Source organism: Watersipora subatra, chromosome 9, assembly GCF_963576615.1.
Source record: "Watersipora subatra chromosome 9, tzWatSuba1.1, whole genome shotgun sequence".
Lineage (NCBI taxonomy): Eukaryota > Metazoa > Bryozoa > Gymnolaemata > Cheilostomatida > Watersiporidae > Watersipora > Watersipora subatra.
Window position 1 is genome coordinate 21,193,543 of NC_088716.1, and position 16,181 is coordinate 21,209,723.

General features: G+C 35.4%; 1 protein-coding gene across 2 annotated transcripts in view; it reads right to left on the reverse strand.

Moving 5' to 3' along the window:
- The window catches only part of LOC137403565 (cryptochrome-1-like), a 32,523-nt gene extending 17,489 nt beyond the window's left edge, over positions 1 to 15,034 (reverse strand). Inside the window, exons 1-2 of one of the 2 annotated variants that reach the window (XM_068089520.1) lie at positions 14,775 to 15,034; positions 10,664 to 10,938 (exon numbers count right to left, since the gene is read on the reverse strand). In XM_068089520.1, the coding sequence (XP_067945621.1) occupies positions 10,664 to 10,875 (212 nt within the window). In that variant the 5' untranslated portion in view covers positions 10,876 to 10,938; positions 14,775 to 15,034. Of the gene's footprint in view, positions 1 to 10,663; positions 10,962 to 14,774 lie in introns of both variants that reach the window. The other variant, XM_068089519.1, reaches the window with a different exon arrangement.
- Positions 15,035 to 16,181: the final 1,147 nt, after the last annotated feature.

A 16,181-nucleotide genomic window follows, 5' to 3' on the forward strand; every position in this document is an offset into this window, starting at 1 on the left:
AATAATTTTAAATCAGCAAACTTTGATAAGCTATAACATGCTGAGTTATCCGCTCTCGTACTAATGATGGTTAAAGGTTGACTTGCAACAAAATTCACATTACAGTTATTTGGTATCAAAAGGTTCACCATATCTTACTCTGCTGTGTGGTAGGTGCAAAATATGTGAAAATGTTATTACAAGCTGTTAAAAGCTCAAAAACGAACAGACAATCGCCGCCATCACAAAACTGTCGTAAATTAGAAAGTTACCGAAAAACAACAAAACATGAACTGAAAAGGTTCATGGAATGTTTTAGTAATAAAGCGTGCTACAACCTCTTTTCTGCAGCAGTTTAATTCCAAATTGTAAAAGAATCATATAATGTTTGCTTCAATTGGAGTACGCAACAGTACAACATCCGTCGGATAGGCCTAGAGTTCATTAACAATGAAAAAGTGCATGCGCGGGAATGTATTGGCAAAAAAAGTAGCTCGAAATTTTGATGAATGTCATGTTTTTAGGTTACTATGACCAAACGCTCACCTAATTTTAAACACAGTCGATCTTTGAATTCATTCGACAAAGTAATTACCACGTTGTGTCCGTCACACATCCCTAAAGAGACATGTCGAGTCTATAGAGTAAGTCTTTCAGTAGAGTATTTTGTAGAGTAAATTCGTGGATATGTGTATACTGAATGTATGTATTTTAAGTCTACCATAGGTATTTTTTGTTTGCCATGGTTTGTCATGGAATGGAATCTGAAAGGGCCCTTATCGCCATCCTTACCGAGACACGACACGATGGCAAAAAAGTAAAGATTAATTTTTCATTGAACAGGAAACAGCATATATATACATGTATATAGACATATGTATATATATAATAAAAAAAAATTAAATTAAATTACATAGAAACCATATATATATATGCGTATATATATATATAAACTTTACGTTTTATATATATATAATATATGCGTACATATAAATAAAACTTTACGTTTTATATATATATAACACAAAGTTTTTGCAAAGAACCCCAACACTAGGTGTCTTGTGATTAGTGAAAGATGAACGAAAATCAATATTTGCAATTAGGTATTCACGATAAAGTTCTTTTTTCCCTCCGTCCTTAATGTATCAATAAAGATGATAATACGCATTGAACCCTAGTCCTTTTATTGCAACACCAACTATTATCATCAACGACCACTAACACCAGGTTGTGCACAGGTAGAAAACAGGTGGTAAAACATTTAAATTTTAAAGAAGAGAGCTGCCCAAGAGATGAGTAGTAATGGCTATGTAGGGTTTGTTAAAGTGGTCTATGAAAATCAAGCTTATAGGGCTACATTACAAAAAGCCAAAAAGGCTTATATTACAAAAAGCCACGCCTTGGGTGTTTAAACACTAATAAAGAAAGATTTTGACGGCTAAAACCTCGATTCAATTTAAAAACCACCTGACCAGCATAAAGTTATTTTTATTTCTCTTCCAACATTTAGATTTATCCCCTCTATAATATCATTTTTGTTGTTATTTACTGTAAATTAATTGTAAGCTACGGGACTGTACAATAATCTACGTCTGATGCACTATACATACATACATAACCTGCTATATGACTTATTATACCAAATATCTTATACTTCATGTTCTCACTTTATAAGGCACTTGAATACAGATTCCATTCAGGGCTATCCATGTTAATAATCAACTTATGCAATATTTTACTAGATTTTATCAGAAAGTATCGGTATTTTACTATCATTTGTGATTGTTTTTGATGTTTGAGGTGCTGACTGTCAGGATGTTTCAAGATTACAATTGATAAAACTTGATCATGGCTTAAACGCTCAGAGAAAAAATACGCGCAAAATGATGTCAATAGCTGTTATCGTTGCTATACCCTAGCACACTTATGTATTCGCCTCATCTAACTTCCGCGTTTTCGCGGAGTCATCCTCTCGCGAAAATTTCATGAGCAAAACTAAACTATCATAACGAATGAGCGAAAGTGCGAAATTAAATAGCTTTGTTCATTGATAGTCCAAGAAACAAATGGCAGCAAGCGATCGAATTGCATCATCGATATCGCCCACACAATTCTACCTGCGGTTCACAATTACAAACTAGTCCCAAATTGAAAAAGTTTTTCTTACTAGTGAACTGGACCTGAGGAATCTAATTATGTTTGTTCCACTGCATTTATTTTCACATCACTATATTTTCGCACTCATCAGAGCTGCGAAAGTAATTTGCAGCGAAACTTTACTCTGTATGCTACTCACGAAACTAAATACTAGCGAAATATAAGTGTCCTAGGGTAGTTGATATCAGCTGTTGCAGTCAAGTTGAAATGTTACATGATTTATGTCTCTATTCTGTCGGATTCTATGTAATTATAGACGTATAACCGCGCTTTCACTTGATCTGTAGAGAAAGTTGCAAATCTCTTGAAAGTCGAGAGTGTAAAGATACGGTCACATGTGCCGATTTTTTCGTTGAATTTTACCGAAATCCCGAAATGAATGAAAAATAGATTTGTTTGGCCAAATTCACAGAATTGTCAGAGCTGTGTATGCGCATCACATTCGTCGACGAAATGCTTTTAATTGGCTAAACAAACTATTACCGAGCATGATTCTAGCAGCTTTCACGATTTATATAGTCCGAGGCACATAACGCGACATGCAAGAAAAATACTAACGCAACTCGCCATGGTAAATACAATGCAATTGACTTGATTGCACTAAAGATGGCAACTCTTGTTACAGCGAACTTTTACTGCTAAAATAGAAATTGTTATTATTAAAAAAGAAATGATTTGTAGCCATGCTGTCCGAACGATAAAAAACCAACAGTAGCGCAATCATGTCAGTTGCATTGTATTTACTATGGCAAATCTCGTTAGTATTTTTCTTGCGTGTCGCATTATATATTTCAAACTATTTAAATCGCGAAAGCTGCTAGAATCGTGCTCGCTAATAAGTTTTTTAGCCAATTAAAAATGTTTCATCGATGATTTCACCAAAGAAAGAAAGACAGCACACTAGAGAAGGTAGCACCCTCAGAAGATGGCTCGTAAGAGACACTAATGCTCGCCCTCGATTGTTCTTGTCCATTGACAATAGCATTCAAGGCTGTATTACACTTGACAGCACTATACTGGGTTGAAATCTCGGCCATTATTCATCGACTATATATGCACCATAGTGGACTGATGGCATCGCGGAGGCAACGCTGATGTAGGGAAATATTGCAGCCGTCAAACTTTAATGATACTTTGTGACCATCCACAACATCTGTGCAATGTGAATTTCAGCGATAGTGATTGACTGTCGCTATCTACTGTCACGGGATCGCTTGATTTATATTACCTTTCATGGTAGTAGCGGCTAGGCTAGTATTTTATTGTTGCATTGTGTGTGGTATAATGAAAATGCTATGAGTCGGAATACTAGCTGATGTAAACGCAGATGAGTTTGTTATAGTGTGAACAATCTTATCACAGACGATCACCGATTTACTGCGGTAGCAACGCAGACATACTTCAATATAGTCTGTACTAGCATTCAAACTGTAATAAATTGGAAGCCATATTACATACGGCAGACTTCCGCAATTATGGTTATTCCTAATGTGCTATGCTGTTCACTTCTCCCAGCTTCAGTACTTTGCAGGGACTTTGCAAGGACTTTGCAAGGACTTTGCAAGTTTTCATTAAAAAATTATTTAAAAATATTAAGCAAAAATAACCTACATGAATCTCTCTCACACTTTGGTCCAGTGAGATTCCTCCGCAAGCATCATTGTGCAAACAGCTTTCGCAGTTCGTAGTTTTCTGTTATATTTAGTGAAACGTAAAAGTGCAACGTGCTTATGAAGGCGTTAATTACGATTATTAAACGTCCACGACTTTTAAAATCATCTAACGAATGTGAGAAAACCAAAAAAATGCTAACGATTAATAAAAAAACAGCTTTAAAAATTAGTTTCCATTTTGCAGATTTTTACTTATCACGGGTGTCGTCTTATCCTGGTTAACCGTGAACAGTGAGGGATAACTGTATTTCTATTCGATTGGTTTTATTACAAATATTATATTGTAGTATACTATTTGAAGTTATTAGTAGTGTATTTATGTAGAAATCGAGGACTACAACCGGGTATACTGCGCCCCAATTAATTGCACCCCCAATTAAGATTGCATAGGAATAACCAAACAAAATACAGACACTAAGTGTAGTTGTCTTTTAGGTGCTTTTTAATAATTAATACACACATTCAGCACATCTGTTGTGTTTGGATGTCAATCAATACCATGACAAATTTGTAGCAGAATTATGGTAGTCTTAACCCTGACCGGTGTGCACGAAGCTAGACAACTACATGTACCAAGTTAAGTACATAGGCATCAATTACACTAAACAATCACAAACCTATCAATGCATCATTACAATCTTTAGATGGAGATCATTATAACTACACTGTAGGTCAATTATAACTACACCCTAGGTCAATTATAACTACACCCTAGGTCAATTATAACTACACCCTAGGTCAATAATAACTACACTGTAGATCAATTATAACTACACTATAGGTCAATTATAACTACACACTAGGTCAATTATAACTACACCCTAGGTCAATTATAACTACACCCTAGGTCAATTATAACTACACCCTAGGTCAATTATAACTACACTGTAGGTCAATTATAACTACACTGTAGGTCAATTATAACTACACCCTAGGTCAATTGTAACTACACCCTAGGTCAATTATAACTACACCCTAGGTCAATTATAACTACACCCTAGGTCAATTATAACTACACCCTAGGTCAATTATAACTACACCGTAGGTCAATTATAACTACACCCTAGGTCAATTATAACTACACCCTAGGTCAATTATAACTACACACTAGGTCAATTATAACTACACCCTAGGTCAATTATAACTACACCCTAGGTCAATTATAACTACACCCTAGGTCAATTGTAACTACACCCTAGGTCAATTATAACTACACCCTAGGTGAATTATAACTACACCGTAGGTCAATTATAACTACACCCTAGGTCAGGGGTCAGGAACCTTTTTGACTGAGAGAGCCAAAAAACTCAGATGTTTCAAATATTAATTCTAAGAGAGCCGTATATTTTAACTCTTGAAAACATAAAATTAAAAAGGAAGACCAATAAATTTAGTATGTTTGAGCAATTTTAGAGTACAAGAAAACCGGATTTATTTTGAACAACAATGTTCAAAATAATGTTTCCTTGTATCCATCTTTTGGTTTGAAGGTGTAACTTTTGATTTAAAAATGATTCATGCGGTCTCTGTACGGCCTGCGCAGAGCGGAGTACAGAGAGCACTAGAAACTCTCAAAACTAGAAACTGCTGAGAGTGCCACATCAAAAAGCTGCAAATAAAAATATATCTTTATTAAATGGGTGTTATTTTTTATTTTGTTTATAATTACTGTAGTTTCAGCATTATTTGTATTATTATGTTGATTAGATTAACAGCCAATTTATGGATTATTTTTCCACTGATTTATCAAAGAGCCAGATGCAATCGTCAAAAGAGCCACACATGGCTCGAGAGCCATAGGTTCCCGACCCCTGCCCTAGGTCAATGTTTGCAGGCTATGGTGGCTGAACATCTAGCAAATAATACATACGTTTAGTGAATGCTAAAGATATCGTATTGCATATTGTATGCCGCCGGTCATCCTCTAACAGATAGAATAATGCCAACATCGATCCCATATTGCTGAAAGTGGTATCGAGGGAGTAACTCCAGGTTTGTCGGATACTCAGAAGCCCAACTTTTGAAAATGAAGATTTCATCAGAAAGTATCGCTATTTTTCTAACATTTGCGACTGCTTTTGATTCTTGAGGTGATTTGACTGTCAGGATGTTTCAAGATTAAAATTGATAAAACTTGATCGTGATTAAAACGCTCAGATCAATCGAAAGTGCGATTAGGACATCTAGAATTGCAGCGACTGACAGAATAGAGACGTGTAACGCTTCCACTTGAACACTCTAGTTGATATCAACTATCTCAACGAGAACAATTAGTGATGTCATTTCATACATATTTTTCTTCTAACTTTTATCGATTTTAACCTAGAAACATCCTGGCAGTCAGATCACTTCAAACATCAAAAATAATTGTAAATGATAGAAAAATACAGATACTTTTTAATAAAATCTACAAAAGATCTGTGTAAGTTCATTTTTAACAATAGATATTCTAGAATATTCTAGAATATTCTAGATATTCCGTACTGGTCACATATTTAGAGAAATGACAGAAGTTTCCTTATGGACTGTGGCCAAATCAAATATGGCTGCCTGTTTGTCATGTCTCAATTATCGACATTAAGATTGTTACTTGTGATTAACTTGTGATTACATCAACAAACAATGTTGCTCATATGCGAATGAACGTTGTGAATAAATGCGTATACAACTCGGTCATTCCTCGGCTAATTTTAGAGGAAGAAGAGGTGTCATATATATTCCCATGGGATAGCAAACGAGGTTTGAACAGGAATACATTAGGGAAAAAGCAAAAACAATTTCAATTATCGATGAATGACATGAAGATAAAAGAAGTCTTATGAGAAATTTCTGATCTCATGCATCAACAAGTTATTAATCTTAAAGTAATCTTCTTCTTAGATACAGACACGGATGTTCCTCCCAAAACCTACACACATGCATCTAAAATACTTCCGTTATTCCAAAATGGCTGATACACAGATAGATTAGGAGATCAATAATGTCAAATATCACAACTACAGAAATATATCCCATTGTGTCATTGCGTGTATGTCTGTGTAAACACTATGCGTTTTCACAAAGTGTTTCCCTGTGCAGTGTTTAATATTACTTATTACTATAGCAACGTATAAACAAAACCATAAGGAGAACTGCATACATTTTCTATAATTTTTTATTTTTTAAGAAGCCTTGCCTTCTTGGGAGCCAGGAGTTGACAACTACAGCGGTGTACGAAATAAACTGGACACTCTTGTCATTAAACTAAAATTTTCATTCACAACATGGTTACTCATTGCAAATTTAGTCGATAGCCATAAATTATATTCTAAATTAATCCTCATTTTGAAAGTTATTTCATATGCTGAGACGAATATCTTTGCAAGGCAACAAGTTCTTATCTTGAATTGATCATCACTCAATATTAGACTGTAGCCTACTTGAAATTGAGATCTATTAGTTAAACGAACTTCTAAGGTAATGACTTGTGGCATAATCTTGTCACTTACGTTGTGTACATAAACAGAACTGATTGTTGTTAAGCAGTTTTATGTCTGGTATTAATATATTGTCAGCTTACTCCAAATGCTTTCTTTGAACACCACAAATTTATCATTCATGCTTATACATTGATGGGTGAGTGAAGGGGTGGTCACACCGAGAGCTGAAACGAACTAAACGATGCAAAACGACGTCGGTGTCAGTTGTAAACTGTTCGGCCGAAGACATTTCTGGCCGAAACGAACCATTTTGGTTCTGCTTGAAATTTCGTGGCCGAGCCCTTGCTCTTAATAGCTGGTTAAAATTCTAGCGACCAAGGGTCACATTTTTCCTTACGTGTGTGAGCAAAGTTAAAAAAGAAATGGGACGATCTTTTTATTTCGTTAATTAAACATCATGAAGCAATTTTCGACAAGGCTCACCCGGACTACATCAAAAAAGATGGCGTCATTTACAATATGTGGTCCTTCATTTTGAATGAAATGAGAGCACAAAGCTATATGGAATTCGTTGGTAAATAAATAAAATAATTATAAGACATCCATTGCCATATGATGATATATTGTAAAAGGATTTTGCAGGGTTTTACTCAGGCACAATAAAGCTTGTGATTGTGTTGCATAAATGTAAGAGAATGGATGGGGTTTTCTTTCGTGTAGAATAGAAGTAGACATGTAGAAGTAATGTCATACTCATCCTGATGAAGAATCGTTGACTGATTTATTTATGTAAAACCACAGTACTATGATAGAGACTGTTTTTGTTTGCTATGTACTCAGCATAGAAAAACATTCATATGTTAATAAAAAATATAATTATGTTGATGGGAAGGGTTGGCAAAATCTTTGTATCGAGTGATTTGTTTTGAGCAGCTGAACAATCTTCCGATAAATCTGCTGCGTAATTATAATTAATAATTGTTCCTCAAACCTTTTTGTTTACAAGAGAAATATTTAACTCAAATACATAAAAACTACCAATGAAACAGTGTCCTGTCTCCATGCATATGGTATCTATGAGGTGAAGTGACTTCGGATGCCGTGTGACTGTGGCTTAGACGAACCGAACCAAACTCCGAACCAAACTCCGAACCAAACCTAAGTCGGATCGGCCATCGTGTGACCTCGGCTTAAGGATGCTTTCGCATTTCAGAGAAAGGAGGGAGGTAAACTCCAAGTTTATTGGCATGCCTAGGCATGAATGTATGTTTACTGTATACTCCATTACAAGATAAATGTTGTTTCGATACTTTGGTCATTTGCACCCCTCTAAGGCCAAATAGCGCTCTTGAATAGCTGGGCAAAATAATGAATAAAGCAATTTAAACATCATTGAAAAGAGGTAGCTCTCATCAACTTTGTGTTTGCTGTTAGGAGACAACGTATTCAATAAGAATGCAGAATGATTTTATTTTGTTTATCCGGGTTGATGCTGATAGGAATCTTAATTTTTATAATAATGGTATGTTAACTCTATGCTTACATAATCTAGTTGAGAGGCAATACTATATGTTAACTCTATGTTTACATACTCTAGTTGAGAGGCAATACTATATGTTACCTCTATGCTTACATACTCTAGTCAAGAGATAATACTGGTATGATACCTCTAGGATTACGTATAGGCCTATTCTAGTTGAGAAGCAATAATGGTATGTTAACTCTATGCTTACATATTCTAGTTGAGAAGCAATACTATATTTCGCCTCTATGCTTAAATACACTAGTTTCACTTTTTTCTCTAAGTTATTGGACAGCAAAATATTTTTGCCGTTCACAATTTGTAGTGTATAAAACCTCAATTGACAGTCCCAAAAGACATGTAATAAATTAAAAATGCCGCTCTAATTCGACAAAAGATATTTTGTTTATGAATAAAGTAGCTTTTCATTTGCATGACACTCTTAAAAGTTCAGAGTGGCTCACAGCATTTAAGATTTTTCCAATTAGAGTCTCTAAAAAAGATGGACTACGTAACAATGAGTCATCTATGTAACGAACATACACATATTGGCGTTTTCAGGAATCAATCCCTTGCAATCATGACAGTTTATCCTGAGCAGTATACAAATATTTTTGTCAGTGTCACTTTGGACGCCATTTTTTGTCAGAAATTGATCTAGAATAAATTATTTTTCTCCTGAGCCAATCGCCATTGCCAGGTCTATCTGAATATATACCGTTATGTTAATTTTTTTACAAAAACATTGTCTCATTGAAAACCGCGTCATGAGCTACCTGTCGGATATTTTATGAAATTATTTGCCTTTTCATCTGATATGACAATAGCCTGCCTAAATACAATTACCCTCCTTTTATTTTCATGTGTTATTATTACTGTTATTATTATTACACTGTACCCTATTGCAGCCTGCAGGTAATAACCATTCTTTACTCCCTCATGTATGCTCTATAGGCATATTCTGCAAAATTGCAGCTAGGAGTATGTATGATAGACAATATATGCATGTTTAATGTACGCTATCCTACTCAATTTTCTATGTCCGTATTTTTCAATATCCGGACATGCCTCAGTCTATGTTAGTCTGAACAAACGAGGGCTGTCCATACTAGGCAAATAAAAAACAGATAAGTGCATTAGCTATCTTGTGTAGAAAGTCTGTTGGATTACCATTTACATCTAATTTCATCTTATCGCATGATCCTACCTCAATTTGTTTTATTATTGTTATTGTCGGCTGTCACTACCCCAGCATTGTTTATGCTGCCACTACTGCAACTGTTATCACATGGTCTGACCTTCCCTTCTATATATATCCTTCGCCTTTGCAGTTTCACCTCTTAGCCATTATAAACTGTTCAAATCAATAAATAAATTCAGTAAACTGTGCTGATAAATTATTGGTTTAGTTATTTGTTTAAATTTAAAATGGCTGAGGAACATTGTTAACCCTGTAAACAATGTTTGCCTCCATTTTGATTGACCTTGCTTGGTTTATATAAGCCGCGGCAGTTGCGTGCAAAGCCAACAGAGCATGCATGAGAGCATTAATGTACGACACAAAAGGAAATTGTTAGCTCGAAGTATTTTTTCATAGCACTTGACCGATCAAAGTAATGGGGCATGGGTAGACTCTCACAAGGTGCCTTATCTCAACTCGGCGATAGTTTATATGCTGCTGTTTTAGTAGATAGAATGATAATGGGAGACACTAGTTAGGATCAGCTCTGTTGCTAAGCGATCTTGGTCAATATGGGCTGTTTATTTTCAATGGCATGAGAAAAGCTTCAGTTTTGACCTTTTAACCCTTTCTAAATTTAGTCACTGAGATGGCAGGCCTCTATTTACACTTGGCAAAGGTGGCAGCCATTATTGAGCAATAATCCATAAGGCTAATAAGGTAGATCTCCTACCTCCATTTGTTGCTCTCCACCCGAGCTCCGGCACCAATTGTGGACGGATCGATTATATAGATGCACCTGACTGAATGGGAAATTTGGGTGGCATCTAGCAGCGCTGGGTTGTCATGGAAACGGAGACACCGACGAAACCAATAAAGACACTCAGTACCATGTTCGTCATCAGTCAATGAAGGAAGTCCCAGGTCACATAGCTCTTGTGACATTCTATTTTAGGCAGACCATGTACGGGGCTCTATTCCGATGCCCTTCCTGAGACGTCAGATAATCTGAAAGCGGTAAGATGGCTTTTCTACAAAAATGAAGACAAGACTGCAAATATCAAAGCTGCTGATCCACTAATACTAGAGAGGGGGTGGGTGTTTTCTCCTATGTTCTTATCCCCAGGTCAACTGTGGTCTGAGTATAACAAGTATTGCAGATCTCTCATTCGACCTATCAGAGACCATGTTTATTATCAAATGGCAGTGATGCACTTCTCAGACATTTGATGCGATGCTAGAATTATCAAATCCGGCAAAACCAGAATGTAGTTCAACTCCAAACTTGGAGAAGCATTTTTAACTAACTAGCCAAAATGTAATGACATCAATAAAAAAAATGGAGATATTTACAAATATGGGTAGCCAAAAATCAAGTGGGTATCACGTAGCAACAAAACTGAAATCAGACCTCAAGCGACACCTGATAAAGCCCTCCCTGTCTTGACGCAGACAGGGTGCCTACTGCTAAACGCTTTGATATCAGCAAGCCACTTCAGCCAGCATAAAATAACACAAAGTCTCCGCAACCCACAGTTGCCTTGATTTATGATAACTTAACCAATCTTCCTCATCCACTGACTTAATGTATTTTCTTAGGAACCCAACAGGAGCGTTGTTAATCTATTCATCTAATCCACGTACCACAGATTAGTATGATAAAGTACCATTTGCAATACAGACATTATGCAACTGTCTATATACCTCTTCCGTCTTTGTCTGTGACTACACTAGGGTTTATCTTACTCATGGGTCACTCCCGTCTACAGGTCGCTCAACATGGAACATCAAATTTGAGCAAATATTTGCCTCGACATCAAGTCGGTTTCAATATCCAACATTTCTTAAAGCTTTACAATTTTGTAAAAAAGTGTAAAACAGTTTATAAAAATAAAATGTAAAAATAATAAAACAAACTTAAAACAAATTAAATCTGATGCAAGTTAAAATATTTTTATCACTCCACTGCTGAAGCTAAGCATTGCCAAGTCTACACTTCTGTTCATCCGTCTCAAAGATAAAGTAAAAATGAAAACATCCTTCTACTGATTATTTATTAATTTAAATTTTATATGTAATTAAAATACATTCAAATATATTAAAAAATATGGAAAAAGAATATTTATGAATTAAAATCATTTAAATTGTATGTACAATTAGATACAGTGAGCTATACTATAAAATTTATCTTACAACTACTTTTATATGGTTCGTCACAAGACATTTGCCTAAACACCATAAATGATTACCACAAGCATATATCGCTGTTTTACGGACTGGAATGAATTAAACCGAATAAAATGTAGTGCAGTAGGATTTTAGCTCTCAGAATGGAAATAAGACGACTACTGCACACGTTTTATGAGAAAATAGCTCCTGGGATATTTACAAGTCTTACAGCCATTTAAGATGCTAGACTAATTCATGATCAATATGCCTACAATCTAACTTATCATTATATATATATATAGCACATACATTAAATTACAAATAACTAGACTAGAGTGAACTCAATCTGAAATTATATTCTCAAAACAAGCAATTAGTAAGATTGGTGAAATATGCTGTAATCATCGTTATGTCATACTGAACTCAAACTGTGACATTGTAGATGCAGTCTTTCACAAATATTGGAGAAGCTCGTCAACAAGAACATAGGTACATTAGTACAAGTAGTACAAAGCATAATTTAGGAAATCATGAGTCATCCCCAATGTTAGATAGGGATATAATAACAAACTCAAACAGGCAACTAAGCTGAAAATAAATTGGAGTTTGCTCCCTTTGTCCTCCCATTAGGATGTCAAAGGAACACTTAAGCCGTGGTCACACGATGGCCGAATTTACTTAGGTTTGGTTCGGTTCAGAAGTTGTTTTGGTTCGGTTCGGCTAAGCCATATGTCACACGGCATCCGAAGTCACTTCACTTACTAGATACCATACGTATGGAGACAGGACACTGTTTCATTGGTAGTTTTTATGTATTTGAGCTAAATATTTCTATTGTAAACAAAAACCTTTGAGGAACAATTATTAATTATAATTACGCAGCAGATTTATCAGAGGATCGTTCAGCTGCTCAAAACAAATCACTCACTCGATACAAAGATTTTGCCAACCCTTCCCATCAACAAAATTATATTTTTTGTAAACAGATGAATGTTTTTCTATGCAGAGTACATAACAAACAAAAACCGTCTTAATCATGGTACTGTGGTTTTACATAAATAAATCAGTCAACGATTCTTCATCAGGATGAGTATGACACATTACTTCTACATGTCTACTTATATTCTATTGAAAGAAAACCCCACCCATTCTCTTGCATTTATGCAACACAATCACAAGCTACATTGTGCCTGAGTATAACCCGGCAAAATCCTTTTACACTACATCATATGGCAATGGATGACTTCTTTTAATTATTTTACTTAGTTACCAACGAATTCCATATAGTTTTGTGCTCTCATTTCATTTGAAATGAAGGACCAAATATTGTAAATGACGCCATATTTTTTTATGTAGTCCGGGTGAGCAATGTCGTAAATTGCTTCATGTTGTTTAATTAACGAAATAAAAAGATCGCCATATTTTTTTTTTAACTTTACTCACACACGTAAGGAAAAATGTGATGCGTGATCGCTAGAATTTTAAGCAGCCAATAAGATCAGGGATTCAGCCACGAAATTTTGAGCCGGACCGAAATGGTTCATTTCGGCCAGAAATGTCTTCGGCCAAACAGTTTGCAACTGACACCAACGTCGTTTTGCGTCGTTTAGTTCGTTTCCGCTCTCGTGTGACCACCCCTTTAGCGTATGCATGAAACTTAAAACTGCAGCCTTCAATGTTGAATTAGCTATAAATTTAAATACTTCATAAAGCACAAACTTGTTACACAACACCGCAGACAAAAATCAGTTCATTTATGAGATTCATTCATATTTGAAATGTTACACTATTGATGTGGTTGGCTGCAATTGAGGCAATCTCGTTAAGCTAAAATTGTTCAGAAATGCAGTAGGGCCTAATGGAATTTAGGATTAAAACAGACCACCCATATTAGGATATATACATCAAAAGTTTGTTATTTAACTTAATTTAGTTGATATTTAGTGATCAACGACAGAGTCACGTGAAAATGTGGACTATGAGTCATGGGCACTCAAATGGTGACTAGCAAAAACAACCTGCTTATGACGCTCAATCAAACAAACTGAGGTGAATATTTGTAATTCAATAAACTTATGGACTATCTGACATGAAAAATCTTTCCTATATCGCAAAGCCAGCTAAATTTAGTACATTAATCAGTGTACTCAAACTAAATGGATAACTTCCTACATACCTAAATGAACAAGGTATTAGATTATTTTAGGTACTTGACTTTCAAGTATATTCTTTGATTTTGTATACTTTAGGATGCAATCTCATCATGACTTACCGCTATCACTAAGTCATTTGAATTCAATCTATGATGTGTCCCAATTATCTGCCAATTTCACCCATGGCTCACGTGTCTTGATTTTATAAAATGGAATTCACATTCTAGGAGTTGTAAATAGATGTGATTTACTTATTTGTGGCATCTTGTACACCAGTGGAGCACTAAACAGCTAGATTTGCTTTAGAAAATTTGTCATGGTATAATTGCATCCATATTGGCAATTACCATTTTGTTGTCAAATTGAATAATATAGGATTCTACGTAGCACAATCCTTTGGCAAAGCAAAGTTACCATATGGTACCAACAGTAATTATCTTTGTCATGTTATTACTAAAAATATATGGACATAATGCTTAAAATGACTTAGGTTAATAGAAAACTTTTGTAATCCTCACGTACCTTAAAATGAAGCGACTAGCTTTAATCGGCGAATATTTCATCAGCTGCATCAACTATAGGGTAGAGCGAGAAGAACGTTGGAGAAGAACAACTGCAGCAATTCAGGAGAAACTACGAGCAGAAAAAAATTTGCACTACTTGCTGTTAAGTAAATATCCTGTGTACCGACTAAAGGAGCAATCATGAATTTGTTGTTGAATAACCTCGTATTACTGGCTCGTATAAAGGTGTAGCTAGTAATCCTAGTACATTCAGCTGCTGTTGCATCGCGTGCGCGTTTGCTGCACGTTTCTCTACACGTGCATAGAGCTATGCTGTTTTGATTGATAGAACTTGGATTTACCGTACGCGTAAACGTAACGAACGATGCATGCCAGTAGGTGTGATGTTAGCGGGGTTCCAACTACGCAAAAATATTTTGTCGAGCTGATGTGGTACATATTCGAAACACTTTCCTTAGTAGGAAAATTATGAATTCATGTACGATAGTAAGTTGTTCAGATCATGCTTCGTACTTCGAAAAGTCTGGTTTCACACAAAAATAGCTCCGAATGAAATTGAGGGAGCTTATCGTAATTTTCAACGGTATCCTAAACACAGTTGCTACGAGGGCGTGTGTAAATACCCCCAATATCATTTGCTAGCAAAATTCTGACCTTCACACTATTAATTGTCCGCCATTGTTAGAGCGGAAAGCTCAAGGTTAAATTCTACACTCTTGAGCGTCAACTGTCGATTCATAAAATGAGTATTGGAAAGATGTTTTGTTTTATTGATTGATATATATGTTAGTTTGTGACTATCACAATATTTTTATCACAATTTTTTCATATATTTTTAGGTTCGTTATTGTATGGCTGAAGTTCACCGGTTAGTTTTTGAATAAATGATGTATCCGACTAATTTTTGAAGGCAGTCTCTCTGATTTTAAAGCCAGGGCTTTTTTAGATTTTGTGCATGATGATTGTTATTCTTTTTTTGTTATAAATATGCAAACTCTAGTTCTGTTTAGGGCCTTTCAGTAATACCCTGTGACATCAATGATATTTACTAGCCAGATATGCAATTCTAGCCTTGTCAACTCGCCTATCTGCCTTAATGTAACTGTTATAATAAACTCAATCTTGCAAATGAAATTACCTTGCGATTGGTTTTGTTTTATGGTAGTATGAAGCCGAACAATATCCTGCTTTAACGAACCATTAAAAACGATTGCATCAAAAAAGTGAAAGTTTTCCTAAGATTGTAAAAATCAATTTTACATTCATCTTTTTTTAGTAACTGTGAGTGATAGCACGTAATAGTAACTGAGAAATTGTAAAATCATATCTTAATAAATTTGTGAAGTATTAGTGATCATTAACCCTTTCGCCACCGAGTGCATCGAACGACGAAGTCTCCAGCGTA